We start from the raw sequence: 17,759 nt of genomic DNA, 5'->3' as shown, positions 1-17,759 counted from the left end.
TGAGAAGTTTCATGACTAATTGAAGAATGTCACTTTTGGTTCTTGCATCCGTACTCTCTCCATTGGCTGTTTTGCTAGTTGTCAAATTCATCATAAGGTGTTTTTCAGATAAGTTGAGAGTCCTATCTATCATGTTATTTATGCAGGATGTCAATTTTTCACTCATTTACCAGATATAGATTGAGTGCCATCTTATAATATGTTAAGTTATTGTTCTAGGTGCTAGAGATATAATGAGAAACAAGCTGACAAGGTGCTTGCTTTCATGCAGTTTACAGTATAGTACGTGTAGAGGTGGGGGGACAGGCAAGAAACTATAAAAAAAAACAATAGATGGTAGTAAGTGCTTTCTAGAAAACCAAAATAGAGTGACATGATAAGAATTGGGTGGCTACTATAGGTTGTATGCTCAGGAAAGGCCTCTCCAAAGATGTACTGTTTAAGTTGAGACATGAATGGTGGAGGAGCCATTAAAGTGAAGAGCAGAAGAAAAAGTATTTTAGGTGTGGGGAATAGTGCTGAAGCTTTCAGGTCATATGTAAATATTAGTTGGAGGTTGAACATTTTGGATTGGGTATTACTAATGATAACTTGCTAGAAAAGGACTGAGAGGATGTCTCGGTAGAGTCTTGGGCAGTCTTTTCACCTTGCTTTGGCCTTGTTTTAATAGGTGATGAAAATGTCCAGTTCCATTTTAGTTATATAGGTTTTTTTCATTTTATGGAAAGGTGACAGAAAATAAGGTATCCCTGTGTAGTTGTCCCTTTTATAAGTAGTAACTGAGTCTTTGAACTTGGCCTTCTTATACTCGGAGGATGGTTCCAGTTAATATTTTAATGACTTCCATGAGTTTGTTTTTGAGCTCTGTCACGCAGTCAAGCATATGGTCCTCTTGTGTGGCCTCTGAATTGTGAAGTTGCTGTTAACTATGACTTTGAGTTCATTGCTATTGTATAAGCAGGGTTAAATTCAGGGTGCTAATTGGGACTCTTGTGATAGTTGCGTAAACCACTAGTGTTAAAATATATGACTTTTTTTTTTTTTGGTCCTTGGAAAACCATTGCTGTGGGAAAGCAGGTGACAGTAGTCTTGAATTAAGCAAGAGTAGGGTGTTATATTTTCCAATGGGTGCTGTGGAAGGAATCGAGGAGTAATGAGTCAAAGGTATCTTAGTTGTAACCCCAGCTCTGCCACAGAATCATTGTGTGACAAAATTATTTTAATGGCTAAACAAGCACCCAATGGAGTATGTGGTTTAGACTTGAATCCTAAGTGGAGTCTTTTACCTCTTATTCCAGATCTAAATCTTAGGACCCACATACTCAGGTAGCCTAATAGAAAGAGTTATGACTGGGTCTTTAGAGCCTGATGGGCTGTTGCAATAGCCCTGCTTCACCAACCTAGTCACAGTAGGAAAGACAGCTTAGGGAGTTCAGGGCAAGCTTTGTCCAGGTGTATCTACCACAGAGGGTAAGAAGTGGGAGAGAATTCATTGTACTAGGGCATAGGAAGTGAAAGAGGAAGCTGCTGGTTTAGTCCTTGCCTTCTGTGACTCCTAACCTAGTACAATGCGACCTTGTGAATAATTGCAATAGTCTCTTCTTTTCTTCCTCTGGGAGAAACAGGTCTAGAGTGGGGAAAAATACTCTAAGTGTTCTCATTAAAACTTCCTTTGTGGGGAGAAGCAGCATGGGCAGAAATAGTATACTCCCTATGAGCAGAGGCAGAAGTGAAGAAAAGCAGATGAAACACCATTCTTCTCAGGATCCTTGAGGTCTCTAACTCTCCACATTTCATATGTGTTTCACTATACCCATTAAGCATGGTATATATAAAAAGGGAAAGACTGAAGTATTCCTCCTCTGTCCTTAGCTTCTTATAACTATCCAGCAGTTGTGGTAGTAAGTATCCACCTGTGCTCCTAGCCTTGGTTCTAGCTGAGGTGTATTGATACTCATATAAACGTAGTATGCCTTTTTCTTTTTCTTTCTCATTCTTGTCTCTTCCACCCTGTACTGAAACTCTACTTGACTCTCATCTTTCTCCCTAACCCCAACGAAGAAAGATAACTGAGAAGCACCATGTAATTTTGTGGGATTCAGTTATTTGAAGGACATTCTGAAGATGCCTCCAGACTCTATCCTTCTTCTATTTCCCCAACACCTCACAATCTCTGCACAAATGTTTATTTGTGCAATATTGTAATATTGTAATTTGTGCAATCTTGTAATATTTTTCACTCTTTTGTGTGTTTCCTGCTAAGGTATACTTCCTTATGCAAGAAGAGTCACACCCACAGCGTTCTGACTTAGAATGAGAAGAAAGCTCTCATTCTAAGGGTATCGTCTTTGGAAGGAGTTAAAGCAACCATCTAATCTAGTCCTATTTTATGACTGGAAGAACTAAGGTACAGAAAGGAGAAGTTAGTCTGTTAGGCCTTAGCTTTTTCATCCAGAGTGATCAGGTTGATAATTTCTGCCTCCTGGGACTTTGGGGAGGGGCATTGTGATTAAATAAGATAGCTCATGTGAGCACTGTGCAGGTCACAGAGCTAGTTAATGGATGAGCGAGGACTTGGCTGTCAGGGAACTCTTAACTAACTCTAAACCACTCATTATAGTGCCTCTGAGCATGCTCAAAAGGTCAGAGTGAATATGGTCCTCAATATAATGTCTCACTTCAGCCTGCTTCATGTGTAAAGTAGATGCTCATAATTATCCTTTAAATGAAGATGGACAAAGTGATGCAGCTCCTTTAGGAAGAGGTGAACAGCTTCCAATGGGGGGCTTTTTTTGTCTAAGTATTTTTATTTTCAAACCCGAAAAAAAAACCCCACACAGTAGGTTTTAATGTCTAAATAATTTTCTGACATGTTATTTGAAATGGTTGTTCTATGAGTGTGTCTTCTTCATGATGACTTTTTATTGATCAATATTTGTGAGATGTTAGCAGCATAGAAGAGAGATCTTAACTGGCCTATACATGACAATTTTGTGAAAAAACTGTATATGGAAGTAAATACTCTGAATGGATCAAGTAACTTTTTTTCCAAAATGCTTTACAAAATAACTTTTTGTTGTTTTTACAAAGGATAGTCACCTTTGGGAATACTTTACCAGTGTCATAATCATTATGATATTTGATAACACTTTGATATATCATTTTTAAAGTAGGTCATTATTTCTCAAGAATTAGTGGATATAAGCGGTGCTTCAGGTACATTATTGTGACTGCTGTTCAACTTAAATTTAATTCTAGTGAATATTAGAATTTGTAAAAGTGACATTAGAAAGTATTGGGTTAGTAAATGTTTCAAAATTTAATAAGGGGGTTACTAAAAAGTAGCTTATTTTAATAAAAGGACATTTCCCTGAAGTTACGCATTCTGGATGAAAGAAGAAACTTTTCTCCAATTAAAGCATTGATGGAGTTCACAACACATCTAATTGGATTGATGTACCAAACCCATTTATTCAGTTTACTGCCTATTGATAGGTCAGTGACCACAGATATTAGCTTGTTAACATCACACTTTGAAAAAGAATTGCAGGTATTCTCTATAGTTGATTTAATGAACAGTCAGAAACTTGGTCATAATTCATGAAACAAAAATCACTATATCTGTAAATGTAATTTTTTTTGTTTTCTTCACATTTTGTCTACATGGATGGAATTATTTTTTGACAGTTTTGCTATAAACTACTTGATGGATCACAATATATCACTATCACCACTAATTACCACATTTTGATTCATCTTACGTACTTTGGTTAATACATTTTGCTGAATCCAATATATCACTATATTGATAAACAGTAATTATAAAGACACCTGAACTTGAAATTATCATGAAAAATGTTATTAAGAATTATGTGAAACCAAATGTTTGTTTATCTAGACATATTTAATTGCCAGCAAAGAAAGCAATTAAAAGTAGCTGCAGGGTAAGAGGCCAACCTTCGTTAAACGTGGTTTTAAGATTGTTACAGAACTTGTGGTGATGATAACATGGTGTCTTGGAGGATGTTAACAACTGTAGCAGAGTGTTAATTAAGAATGATGTAATCTGCAGCTCAGAATTATTAGTATCATATGTTAGTTTAGCTGGACAGGAGCAAAACCTAGTTTCAGTTATGATAAGGGCTCAAGTTGTATTTATAGTGGAAAGATTAACATTTTATTTTTATGCTTTTCCTGAGACAATTTAAAAATCCTGAATAAAATACAGTCAAATGTAAACATCAAGTCCCTAGCTCATTTACATATGTGCCAGATTTTCAAACTGATTGCTATTTGAACCTAATCTGTCATTGCTGGCTGCATTAGCTACAACAAACATTACATTTACATATTGATTTCTTATTTTGTTTTAGTGTAAATAATCCATAATTATAGTAAATTTGGTCTTTTGTTGACAAGAGCTCATATGACTCTGTAAGTTTAGAATGGAAATTTAAATTGCCATGTGTGATGCTTTTTAATTTAAAATCTTGATGTATCTGAAAGGATAAAAAGATCACTGTAGATCATAAAACATTCCCAGAAACAAAAAAGAGAACATTTTGTAGGGCCTTTTGGGAAGATATAAATTATGAAGTATTAATGAAAAATTCAGTAGCACATTTGAAGTATATTATCTACATTTTTTCTAATAAAGTAATTTGAAAAAAATTACTGTTTTTGCTTCAGATTCAGGTCATATTTAAAAAGTAAAATCTACCTCTAAGTCTGTACTTTATACTGATAGTTTTGTTTAAAATATCCACTACAAGAAAATAAACAGCATATACACACAGCAGGAATGAAACAGGAAATATTTTAATCTTTATATTGGTGTTAATACTTTACTTATTGTAACTACATATACAGCATTATTTTGAGAAGTATGATTTCACTGTCAACAAACCATATGTGTCAGTGAACATGATGTGTCAACAAATCCATGGTTTCCATTTACATTGATTAAAAGGTCTGTTGTATTTGTGAAGATAAAAATAAGGGGCCCATCCAATTGCAAAATGGTAGCTATCAGATTGTTCAAGAGTTTATTTATATGGTTTACATTTTTCTATAGAGATCAAATTTACATACAATAACATACAATTGTTTTTTGCAAATTTATTTACAATTAAAATTTTTTGAGTGTAGTTGACACACAATATTACATTAGTTTCAAGTGTACAACATAGTGATTCCACAAGTTTATACGTTATGCTGTGTTCACCACAAGTGTAGCTGTGATCTGTCACCATACAATGCTATTGCAATATCATTGACTATATTCCTTATATTGTGCTTTTTATTTCTGTGACTTATTCATTCCATAACTGGAAGCCTTTATCTCCTACTCCCTTTCACCCATTTTGCCCATACCTCAGCCAAAAATGTACAATTCTTAAGTTTCTCCCAGTTATAGGAGTTTTGACAAAAGCATATTGTTTTCTACCATGGATTTCAATGAGTGAGGTTTTAATTTGGAGGTGTATATATTTATATATTTATACATTTAGAAGCTTGTGTTCAACTGATAGCAGCTGTTTACATGGTGCTGTGAATACAAAAGCTCTAAAAGCCCTTATTACATTAGTTAACTCAGGATGCTATCATAAAATACCATAGAGTGGGTGGCTTACACAACAGACATTTATTTCTCACAGTTCTGAAGGCTGGGAAGTTCAAGATCAAGGAAGGTACTGGTAGATTTGGTTCTTGGTGAAAGCCCTCTTCTTGGCTTGCAAATGGTTGCCTTCTTGCTGTGTCCTCACGTGGCAGAGGGAGAAAAAGCTCTGGTCTCTCTTCCTCTTCTGTTAAGGACACTAATCCCATAATGGGCGCCGCCTTCATGATTTAGCTAAATTTAACCTTCTAAAGGCCCTACCTCCAAATACCATCACATTGGGGATTAGGCGTTCAGCTTGTGAATTCCAAAGGGACGCAAACATTCAGCCCATAAGAGCCCTGAAACCTAAATCTGAATTTGTTGTGTTTCCTAGTTTGGTTGTTTAATCTTGATGGATTTATACTTTATAACAATGTTTCTCTTAGAACTGTTAACTATTTTAATAGGAAGGCTAGGGTATAGGCTGCCCAAATCTGCCCACTGAAGACTTTAAGAGGGAATTCTTGATTTAAGAAATTGCTGGAAAGGAAATTCTTAAATTACTGTCATATTCTGGATGCAAGATACCCTGCCTGCTACTGTGCTACCCTATAAAATAGGCCTGCTGCTATTTGGCAGGAAGAAAGCCATACCTCTTCTTCTATTTAAATGTTTATTTATTTATTTTGTGAGAGAGAGTGTGTGCACAAGCCGGGGAGGGCAGAGAGAGAGAGAGAGAGAGGGAGACAGAGAATCCCAGGCAGTGAGAGTGCAGATCTCCCATGCAGTTCTCAAACCCACAAGAACCATGAGATCATGACCCGAGCAGAAATCAAGAGTTGACGCTTGACCTACTGAGCTACCCAGGCACCCCAGCCATTCCTCTTCTTATTAATCAGGAATTAACAACAGGTATATAGCTACATGACGATCAAATGATTGTTTCACTACCATAATGCAGCGTTAAGCTAACCTTGAAAAATCACTGCATTATACATATTAAATAGCCATGTGCTTTCTGCAGAAAGAGGATCTCTAAAGTGCTCTTTCAGTGTGAAATGAACTCAGTCAAGACAGTAGACTGTTAACATTTATTTCTTTTTTAAAAAAATTTCTTTTAATGTTTATTTTTGAGAGAGAGAGAGAGACAGTGAGTGAGGGAGGGGTAGAGAGAGAGGGAGACACAGAATCCGAAGCAGGCTCCAGGCTCTGTGCTGTGAGCACAGAGCCCGACGTGGGGCTCAAACTCATGAGCCATGAGATCATGACCCGAGCCGAAGTCAGACGCATAACCAACTGAGCCACCTAGGCACCCGTTACATTTATTTCTTAATGCTGTTGCTTTTATCAGTACTTGATCCATAGAGGCTAATAATTGATGGTTTTTTATGCCCACATGTATAAAAATGTATGTAGTTTCAAATTTACTTACTGGGGTTTTGTGTTAAGATTTGCTATACATTATTTTCTCCTTATTAAAAAACTGGAGAGGGTGCCCGGGTGGCTCAGTCAGTTAAGCGTCTGACTCTTGATTTCAGCTCAGGTCATGATCTTGGGGTTTGTGGTTTGAGCCCCTGGCTTGGGGTCTGCACTGAAAGCATGGAGCCTGCTTGGGATTATTCTCTGTCCTCTCTGCCCTTCCCCCTGCTCGCACGTGCACCCTCTCTCTCTCAAAAAATAAACAAACTTAAAACTGGAGGGCAATACAAAATGTATTAAATTAAGCCAGTGAATTAAAGGGAAATTGGTACTTACTAGAAGGCAGATATTTTATAGATGGCCTCTTGATTTCTGATAAATGTTCATAGTTAAATTGGAATAGGATCTCCCCAGGCAGAGGTGGACATTCTACTAATGAAATGGCACTATAAGTGTAAAACTTGTGGACAAAAAAGAAAGCAGAGCAGGATGTTCTACTGGAACTATTGCTGGAATTGTGTTGATGGCTTCAATATTGATGCTTAGCTATAACATTGAGAATTTTAAGGGAGTAGTTTGTTCCCTTCCTTCCTTCCTTCCTTCCTTCCTTCCTTCCTTCCTTCTATTCCCTCTCTTGTATCATTCCCCCCTCTATTTTATTTTATTTTATTTTATTTTATTTTATTTTATTTTATTTTATTTTATTTTATTTTTTAATGTTTATTTTTGAGAGAGAGAGAGAGAGAGGGAGTGGCAAGTAGGGAAGGGACAGAGAGAGAGACATGTACAGAATCCGAAGCAGGCTCCAGGCCCTGAGCTGTCAGCACAGAGCCTGACACGGGGCTCCACGAACTATGAGATCATGACCTGAGCTGAAGTTGGCTGCTTAACCAACTGAGCCACCCAGGTGCCACCCCCTGCTCCCCCAATTTTAAAATGAAGAAACTAGCTAGGAGAATTATGAGATGGTATATATGAAAATATCTAGCACTTGGTCTATTAATTGCTTAAAAATGTGAATGTTCATTGTATTATATTGTAGTGTATTGTATTTTTTACAAATAGTCACTAGCTTAAAGCTTGGGAATAATCTATGTGATTCTTATTACAATTTAAACATTAATTTCACTCTCTGAGGGTAGAGCAGTGGCAAGTTTTAACAGCTCTTATCTTTTGTAGAAACAAAATCTTCTTGTTGGTAAATGCAAATATTCTAACTGAAAGGAAAATCATGATGAAGAATCAAAAATTAAATACCTTACAGTGAGAATAGCATATATATTCTATCGAAACCATTTCTTGCTTTGGGTTAAAATTGAAGGTTGTACATTTGCTTATACGTTTCCTTCTCCCTCTAATTGAAGTGAAAACATGCCATTAAAAAAATCATTTCATGTTATTTCTCACCCACCCACTTTGGTTGGCAGTAGTCCTTAGAGTTATTATAAAGGTTAAAAGTTACATAGCATGAATGACTGCATTTTGAAGGTAAAAGACTGCCTGAAGGTAGATTAACTGAGGCTAGCTATCCTAATCAACCATTAGAAGACACTGTTAAAAAATTGCTCCTAGATGCAATAGCTATGAGGACTCATATCATTCTGCTAAGTAGCAGCTAGAATCTGTGTCTAGATAATATTGTAGCAATAAAGTCTTTGCCAATTATACCAGTCACCACAGTAAATTCTTTACAGCTTTCACCCCCATTTCAATTCACCCCCGCCCCCCCCCCCAAAAAAAAACCTCAGAAAACCAAGAAACAAAATTTATTCAGTTCACATGCCAGATTCTGTGGAAAGCCTCTGTGCTTAAATTTAGGTATTCTTCCTCCTTATTTCCATAGTACCTTAGGAGAAGTGGTATTAGCATTCTTAGCAAACAGTACCATATGTGAATTGTAAGTTTACTTATCTTCCCATCTCTCAATAAACTCAGTGAAGGTAGACCTGTGATCTTACTGGGTTCCCTTTCTCAGTACCTGGAGAACAAATCCTAAGGGTTAGACCTGGGTGGCTGCTTCTTATTTTGTGTGTGTCTTTAAGCAAGTAACTTAACATCAGTTTTGTCATCTGTGAAATGGAAAATGATAATCATAACGTCATAAAGTTGACATGAATTTATTGATGCCTGATGCACAGTAGCACTCATTAAAGGCTAGCTATCATTGTTAATGGCTAAGTGAATGAGTGAGGCTGGAGTCCGAGGTCACAAATAATATCTTTAGCTTACTCCTCCAGACAAACCATTCTCACAAGGAATATGAATGTGGTATATCAACACCAAACAAGACCTGTGTAAAAAAAGAACACTGTGAGGGAGTCTAGATAACATTAGGCCTAGTATAAAATTACATTCAATGCATCAAAAAAAGTTTTATCCTCTATGAACTCCTGCAGAGGAATGGAACTAAAACATGCTACTAAAAAACACCGTAGATCCTTTTATTAATGTTTCACTGTCATTGTAAGATTTCAGAGTATGAATACCCCTCAAAAGTGTTCTGTTTTCAGGATGCCTGGGTGGCTCAGTTGGTTAAGGGGCCAACTGTTAGTTTTGCCTCAGGTCATGATCTCACAGTTCCTGAGATCAAGCCCCGCATTGGGTTCTGTGCTGACAGCTTGGAGCCTGCTTGGGCTTCTCTCTCTCCCTCTTTCTCTGTCCCTCCCCTGCTACTTCCCTCCCGTGAATCTGCTTACTCTCTCAAAATAAAAATAAAACAGCTAAAAAAAAAAGTGGTCTGATTTCACTAAGTTATATAACAGGGCACCTTAAAACTTATATGCAATAAAAATTTCCACTTGGCTTTCTAAAATTTAGTATTCACAGTTCTATGAAGGATTATTCTCCTTTTCCTGAAGAGGAAATAGAATTTACAGAGTAATTAAGTGCCTAAAATAGGGCCTTGTATGTGGTGGACATTCAGCAAATACGTTGAAAGAATATATGATTGACATTTCAAAGTCAAACAACTAGCAAGTAGTGGAGCCAAGGATTCAAATCTAGCTCTGTGACTCTTGAGCAGTTTAAACCTATAAATATTTTTTCTTGCCTAGTTACCTTGCCCCGGGACTATCCAGGAATTGTAGAACTACACTAAAGTGATGTTCTTCTAAAGTAGTCTGAGTCAGTGCTGGTCCTAACAAACCTTTTGCAAAATTACTGCACAGGTCTGCCAGTCAAGATCAAGAGACATATCTAAAGAATTGCATAAAGGCAAGCACTAAAAGTATTAGACATGTGTAGATCCATATGTAAAGATAAAGGAGGATCTATACAATAATCAAGACTTCTGGAATTCTGAGCTCCTTAGCCTGGCATTTGAAACCTCCATAATGGTCGTGTTTAATTTTTTGAAGTTTTCTTTTTCACAAACCCTTCATCACATCCCCTTATACTTCTTCCTTATTGCTTTCTGCACTTTTCCTTATATTCTCCAATCTACATCTCTGCTCAAACTAGCCTATAGTCACCCTCCATATCTATGTGTCCAATTACTATCCATTCTTCTTCGTATTACTTCAAAGTACTGTTTCCTTTTTTCACAATCCTCGCATCTGTTTTAAATTCTATGAGTAGTCTATCTTGACTATAACCAATAATAAGGGGACAAGTGGGTGGCTCAGTCAGTTGAGCTTCCAGCTCTTGATTTCCACTCAGGATATGGTCTCACAGTAGTGAGATTGAACCCCATACCAGGCTCCATGCTTAGTGTGGAGCCCACTTAAGATTCTCTCTCTCTCTCTCTCTCTCTCTCTCTCTCTCTCTCTCTCTCTCTCTCTTTCTCTCTCTTTCCCTTTCCCTTTCCCCTACCCTCCCTCCCTCTCCCTCCCTCCCTCCTCACTCACACTCTCTCTGAATGAATAAATGAAAATAATAGGAATCAAATAATTATAGAAGGAATGAATGAATTGTGAACTCCTACCAGTCAGGAGTCTTAATCATCTTTGTATCCCCAAAGCAGCCTAGCCATTTGGGAGATAGGATACTGATGTGTAAAGGACATAGAATTAAATATAATTTAGAAACTGGGTTTCATCTTTTTGTGGCTACATGATCTTGGGCAATTACTTGACCTTTTTGAACCACAATTTTGTGAATAAAATGGCACTTCATAGATAGTGAATGACAATCTGTGAATGACTATCTGAGTGAATGTCTCAAAAAAAAAATGACAGTTAGTAGTTCTTTATATGCAGTTCAGAATATGCAGAACTAACTACTCCTTAAATGTTTATAGGATTCAGTTGAATCACTTTTTATTATGCTAGTTGCCAAGGGAAATACTGATGAGTAATAAGATACCTATCTTTAAAAGACTTGTAGTTTTGAATTGAGGACTTCCACACATGAAACAAATCAAAGTGTACAAAATATGCTATAATTATTAAATACAGTATATGATAAAGGAATTGGGAGAAAAGGAGGTCAATAATAAATAAAAATGGTACGTCATAAGGTGGTCTGAAAGCTGCAGTATTGGTAGGGTGGTTGTGAAGGAGGATGAGAATAACATGAACAGAGATTGAATTGAGTATGGTGTGATGTTTCTGACATGAGAAGTTAGCTAATCTCTAGAGCAAAAGCCAAATTTTGAAGAATAGTTGTGAAGTCAGTCTACCTATGAAAGGCCTTGAACTCCAAATAGGCTTTTCATTACTTGCCACTTTTGACCCCAAATTCATTTAGCATGCAGATAATTGAACAATTAACCCAACCTCTGTTTGAGCCACATTGCATGCCTTTCACACACCCTTCGCTGTGGTCATAATGAGCTTTTTCCTGAATGTTGTCCTGTTTCTGACCTTATTGTACTTAACATCTCAGCATCAGTTGGTGTAATTGCTCATGCCCTTCCTAATTGAAACACTTTTTTTGACTCCCTTATACTAGACTTTCTTGGTCTTTCTCTTATCTCACTGACCACTTATCAATCTCCTTTACTCTGACTCCTCCTATGCTTGATTTCAAATGATTGGAATGCCTGATGCTCCATCCTGGCCTCTCTCCTTTTCTAAGCAAACTATTTCTCTAGATTATTTCTTTTGCCCACAAAATCTAAATACTGTCTGTACGCTGTCAACTGTCCTGCTCTGAGCTGTCTTCCTTGACCTTCACCTCTGTATAGCTGTACATGATATCTCTTTTTGGATGTCTAATAGGCATCTTAACATGTCCAAAACTTCATTCTCAATTTCCCCAACCAGTATGTTCCCACCCCAGTTTTCCTTGTTAAATCCAATTCTGTCCTTCCATTTGCTTAGGCCAGAAATTTGAGGTTATGTTTTTCTCTCATTCCATCAGTAATTTGTCTGGCTTCTACCTCTGAAAGATATCTGAACCTGACAACTCTTTACCATCTTTGCCTCTACTGCCCTAGTCCAAGTCACCACCACTTCTTACCAGGGCTAGCCTCCTAACTCTTCTAGCTCTCCCTGCCTTACTGTTTCCTCACTGTAGCCTGAACAGCCAGAATAATATTGTATACATGTAAATGTAAGTCAGCTGTTAACTATTTCCCTGTTTAAAACCTCCAGTGGTTTTCCCGTGCAATTACTATAAATATCAAGTTCTTTACTATGGTCTGCAAGGACCTACATGATCAGACTACTGCTATCTCTTTCTTATCATAACAGCTTCAACTTAAATGGCACTTCCTCAGAGATGCCTTCCCCAACTGTTCTGTTGAAAATAATTCCCTTCACGCTGTCCCTCTGTTACCTTTTTAATTGTAATCCTATTTTATTACTTCATGGCACTTAGTATTCTCTAAAATTGCTTACTCATTTATTTATTGTTTGTATCCTTTACTGGAATGTAAGTCTCATGAAAGCAGGGATCATGTTTGTTTGTTTTTTTGTTCACTGCTGAACCCCTAGCATCTAGAACAATGTCATAAACATAGGTAGGTACTCAATAAATATTTGTTAACTGAGTGAATGAACTTACTACGTTCTGCCACTTATTATTTCCTTGTCTAAAAAATGCCACCCTTCTCTCTTTCCCAGATGAAGCAAAAATTTCTTGTCTTCCAAATGATAAACACAGAGGTCCTACTTATCCAGCATATTTCAACTTATATTTTTCTTCTCCTCTAAAGCTTTCCTTAACCATTTCCCTCTTTCACAGAGACAGAATTGAGCACTTCCTTCCATGTTTTCATTATACGTTTTTCAATTTCTCAGTTGTACCTATTGCATTATACTCTGGCTGTTTATATATTTGTCTACCTTCTTAGATTGTGAAGTCTTTTATGTATCAGGACCTGTGTATTATTTGGGTTGATATTCTTAGCACATGGAATAATGTAAGGCATTGAGTTAATGTTGATAAATAAATTAATCAAAATCTTAATACCTATATTAGTTTTCCACAAAGCAACATTGCTTTGTGAGATACAAAGATGAATAAGACTCTTGCCTTCTGGAAATTCACCATTTATTCATTATTTAATACATATTTATAGTGTGACAGGCATTATGCTTAAGTGCTAAGGATACAGTGACAAAGGTTCCTGCCTAAAGAAACTCTATTTTAGTTAGGTATTATTTCCTTTGATTTTGATCAGTAATATTTTATGCTATATATTGGTGTTTCCTAGGTATTTTTAGTCTGTAATTAACCTGGGAACTCTATGGGAGACAGTGGGACAGAGATTAACTGCCTAATCCTAATCTTCTGTTGAATGTATGTTTATCATATAGTTACAGATTAGCAAAGAAAGAATAATAAAGGCCAGAACTGTATAGCACACCCATATTGTCTTCCCACCTCCACCAGTCTGGCACAGTTATACCTGAGGCTGCCAGTATAGATTATTCATACATAATGGTGACAGATTTTTATTTTCTGGAGTGTTAACAGTGCTTCTTAAAATTGTCATAAACAAATAGAACCATGACTTATATTTCTTGTCTTAGGTGGTTAATTTCATTTACTCTTCATAGTTCTGATACATTTCTAACATTTTGGTTAATGTTGCTCTGAATTCTCCCAGTGTCTAAATTCTGTATATTTCTGAGTCCTAAGTGAAATATCACAGATATTTTGAAGGAATCTGGGGATAACAATTAAAATTCTGTAGTTTTCAGTCAGTATCTTCTGAATTTTGACTGAAACCATATTTCTATTCTTACACAACATTCATGAGTATAAACAGTATTTTATATTTCTGTTCTTCTAAAACAGCTGTTTCACTTGGATTTGAACCAGAGCATTTGAGTATACATTTTAGTATTATATTTGGAATTTGATATAATTGAAAAATTTGGTTCTCTTGGAGGAAATACATATGTAGACAATAGCCTATGACTTCTAGAAAATTCTTATGTATGCAAAGTGTTTAGAATTGAAGTTTAAAAACACCTTGGTAGAGAAGGAGTTAACAGGTTAGCTCCCCTTGGTTGTTCTCAGCATGCTCTCTTGCCTTTAGGAGCTGAAGAGATGATAACATTGGGCCCGGACATGCCTGTGTGGAGGTTATGGTACTCCTGGGGTTTTTGCAGCTAGCTGTAAAGCAAGCTAGAACATGTTCATCTCAGAGTTCCTTGTTTTTCTTTCAACCCTTTCAGTGCCCTGCAGGAGTCATTAAATCAAAACTTCATGCTGATCATCACCCACCGAGAAGTCCAGCGGGAGTACAACCTGAACTTCTCAGGAAGCAGTACTATTCAAGAGGTGAGTTATGTCTCACAGCTAAGGAATAAAGGTAGCTCATTATAGCTAATGTTGACCCTGTTAAAGAGGGCTTATCTGTTCTAGTTGGAAACTCTCTTTATGTTTCATTATTGGGTTCTTAATTTTAATTAACTGGAGCATCAATGATTACTGTAGATATATTAAATGACTTGACCTAGAAAGATAGATGTTATAAATGAGAGCTCTTGATAACTCTTAAAATAGTCAACTTAAAACCTTGCTTAGAAATAACTCATTGTTATTACATAATGCATTTTATGGTTTTATAGTAATGATTTAAAATATTAATTTGGAAATTGTGGACAACATGCATTTTCGAACATGCTTATACTTTATTTGAAAGGTTGCTTTCAAATACATTATTTACAACATGGCTTTTTCCAAAAGGAATTTGAGAAAGCTTTGCTTAAGTAGCTCAATCCCAACGTTGGACAGTATTCGTGAAATGCTGTTGGAGACTGTCAGTCATTTAGCTCAGAATATCTGAGAAGAGTCTATTTATAGTGTTAATATTTTCTTCAATGAGGCCAACCAGGGCTACTGTTTCAAAAAAGAACCGCCCCCAAGAGAGAAAAGGTACCTTCTTGCCTGTGGCCCCACCCACTTAAAAGCCAGTAATTTATCTCCATGGGGGGAAAAATATTCAAGGATTTGACAGGACTTGTGTTTAGAAACATTGAAATGACAGTTATAACACATTACCTCTTGTTAGTTGTTAAGACAACAATCATTTGTCTACTAATATTTTTATAAAGAGAATTATGTTTAATCTTGGATTATTTCATAATTTTTTTCTTGGACTACATTGGTTAAAATAATTACTAATGTCATAATGAAAGAATGAGTTGTTTTCACCTAGTCATTTTTCAGACATATATGAATTGTTTTAGCAATGGTTAGACTATTAATGGTTTCCTTTTTTGATGTTTTGTCAATGAATTTCAACTTCTGAATTTGCCATAAATAAATCACTGTTTGAAGTTTATTTTCTTTATCACTTGAATAGTTGGTTGACTAGTAAATTTTTCTCCGCCCATACTTTGAATCATAAGCTTGAATTTGATTTTTTCCCCAGGGTTTAAACATATTAATTGCCATTTCATTCTTAACGTCTACAATGGGTGTTCTAGTTTCTAAATTGAAAGTTTTAATTCCTTGGAGAATCGTTGTTGCTTTTACATTAAAAATAATGTTTAACTATGGCTATATTGCAGAATTTATTCTGGTAACTTTATGGTGGTAAAATTTAAGTTATATATTGGATGTAATTAAATAAGGAAATTTAGTTTCCAACAAGTAACTCCATTTTAATCAAGAAAAGCAAAAATAATATGAAGTAAATTTCATTCTGATTTACTTTTTTAAATTGAAGACTAGTATAATGCATGATGGATAAATATACACTTCTTTATTTTCCTTTCTGACTGAAATTTTTATAGCCAAAATTTTAACTTTTTTTTTTAAACATTTCCAGTTTCTATAGTTTGAGTGTGTTTCAATTTTCTCCCACAAGAGGGCAGAAAGGACTATTAAACTGATAGTCTAAAAATGCCATTCAGTGTTTTCAAATTAGCTTCTCTTATATTAACAAAAAGGAGCATAATGGCCAAGTTATTGTTTGATTTACAGATAATTGGCATATTGCAAGGAGGAGACTTAATTTCACCCTTTTAAATTAAACAGGGAGATTTAAAAAGACATAAAATATTCATTAATGTTCGGTGATTATAAAGTAGTGGCATATATTTATTTTGCCTTTATTACTGTTTCGATGGGAAAATACTGCAAATATTTCCGAAATCGAGTTGGCCATACTGACAAGTTGAAATGTTTAAGCAGCGTTAATGCAATCTGCTCACACCTGATATCCTATGCAGAATGATTCAAAATGACTACATCAATTATTAAAAGAAATATTTAAAATTCTGTAAATGTGCCATTGTGCGCCACAGTTGGCTGAAACTGTTCTCCATTGCCTGCAATTTAGATTATCAAATATATTTTAAGCCTCAAGGACTTGAAAACAGTAAACCTTTTCATACCATTTTCTAAATGAAAAATGTCCTAGAAATATTTTTGCAAAGACAGATATTCTTAATGTATTTCTTTGTAAGAGTTTGGTTTCCTCTTTTTCTTTTTTCTTTTTTTAAGTTTATTTAAAATAAGATTTTGAAATGCTAGGTGCCAGGACAAAATAAATGAAGTTTCTAATATCAGTTGCCTTTTATGAGTAGACAGGTACATGTAGGCTCTTTTATTCTGTACAACTTAGAAAATGAATATGGATAACACTCTCTAGGCCTGGGATCACACTCTGTAGGTCTAGTCCTAAGACTTTTCTTCTTCAACTTGTGGAATACTTGGGGGGCAGGGAGGTAGTTGGGAAAGAATAGATGCTTTTATGCTACAGCCATGCAACCCAGAGTGACACTTAAATATGTGGCTTTTTTTGTTGTATGATTAAAAGTCAGTTTGCAACACAATAAAAATATAATGTCAGTATGATTTTGTAGTACTAGAAATGTTAGAATTTTTGTAGTACTAGAAATGTTAGAATTTTTGCTATGAATGTAGAAGCTTAGTGATGCCATACATCCTAAATTATAAATTAATTTCTGTCATCAGTTTCTTTTCAGTGTTGTTTAATACTTCCTAGAATGAATTTTGACCAATATGTGAGGGAAAGGAAGAAAAAACCATCTGATTTTTTTTCCAGTGTAGGAGTATTTTATTTTTGCTATAGGTGGGGGAAAAAAAGCCCATTTTTTTGATATTTTTAAATTTTGAAAGCCTTGCATATACAAGAGAAAGCTTTTGTAATATTTTTGTCCCAGAGAGAAATCTCTATTAAATGAAATAGGGTTGAAAAGGTCCTGTGAATTCAACTTTTAATTAGACAAAATACATTTTTTAAAATACTGAATTAGAAAATAGAACTTAGATGTAGTTTGAATTTCAAATAAACTCTTCAGTGACCATATGTTCATGCAACTTAGTGGTGATAAACCGATAGTTGTGCAAGTGTTTGTTCATTCTGGCTCTGTGT

The 17,759-nt window shown here is 35.6% G+C and overlaps 1 protein-coding gene across 6 annotated transcripts in view; it reads left to right on the top strand.

Moving 5' to 3' along the window:
* Positions 1-17,759, top strand: part of FAF1 (Fas associated factor 1) — a 529,019-nt gene that overhangs the window by 238,455 nt on the left and 272,805 nt on the right. For all 6 annotated transcript variants that reach the window (XM_030328128.1, XM_030328134.1, XM_030328133.1 and 3 more), the window contains one exon: positions 14,587-14,692. In XM_030328128.1, coding sequence (XP_030183988.1) covers positions 14,587-14,692 — 106 coding nt within the window. The remainder of the gene's footprint in view (positions 1-14,586; positions 14,693-17,759) is intronic.

This window comes from Lynx canadensis, chromosome C1 (genome assembly GCF_007474595.2).
Source record: "Lynx canadensis isolate LIC74 chromosome C1, mLynCan4.pri.v2, whole genome shotgun sequence".
NCBI lineage: Eukaryota > Metazoa > Chordata > Mammalia > Carnivora > Felidae > Lynx > Lynx canadensis.
The sequence above is the reverse complement of the archived record's forward strand: the minus strand, read 5'-3'. Positions and strand labels throughout refer to the sequence as shown.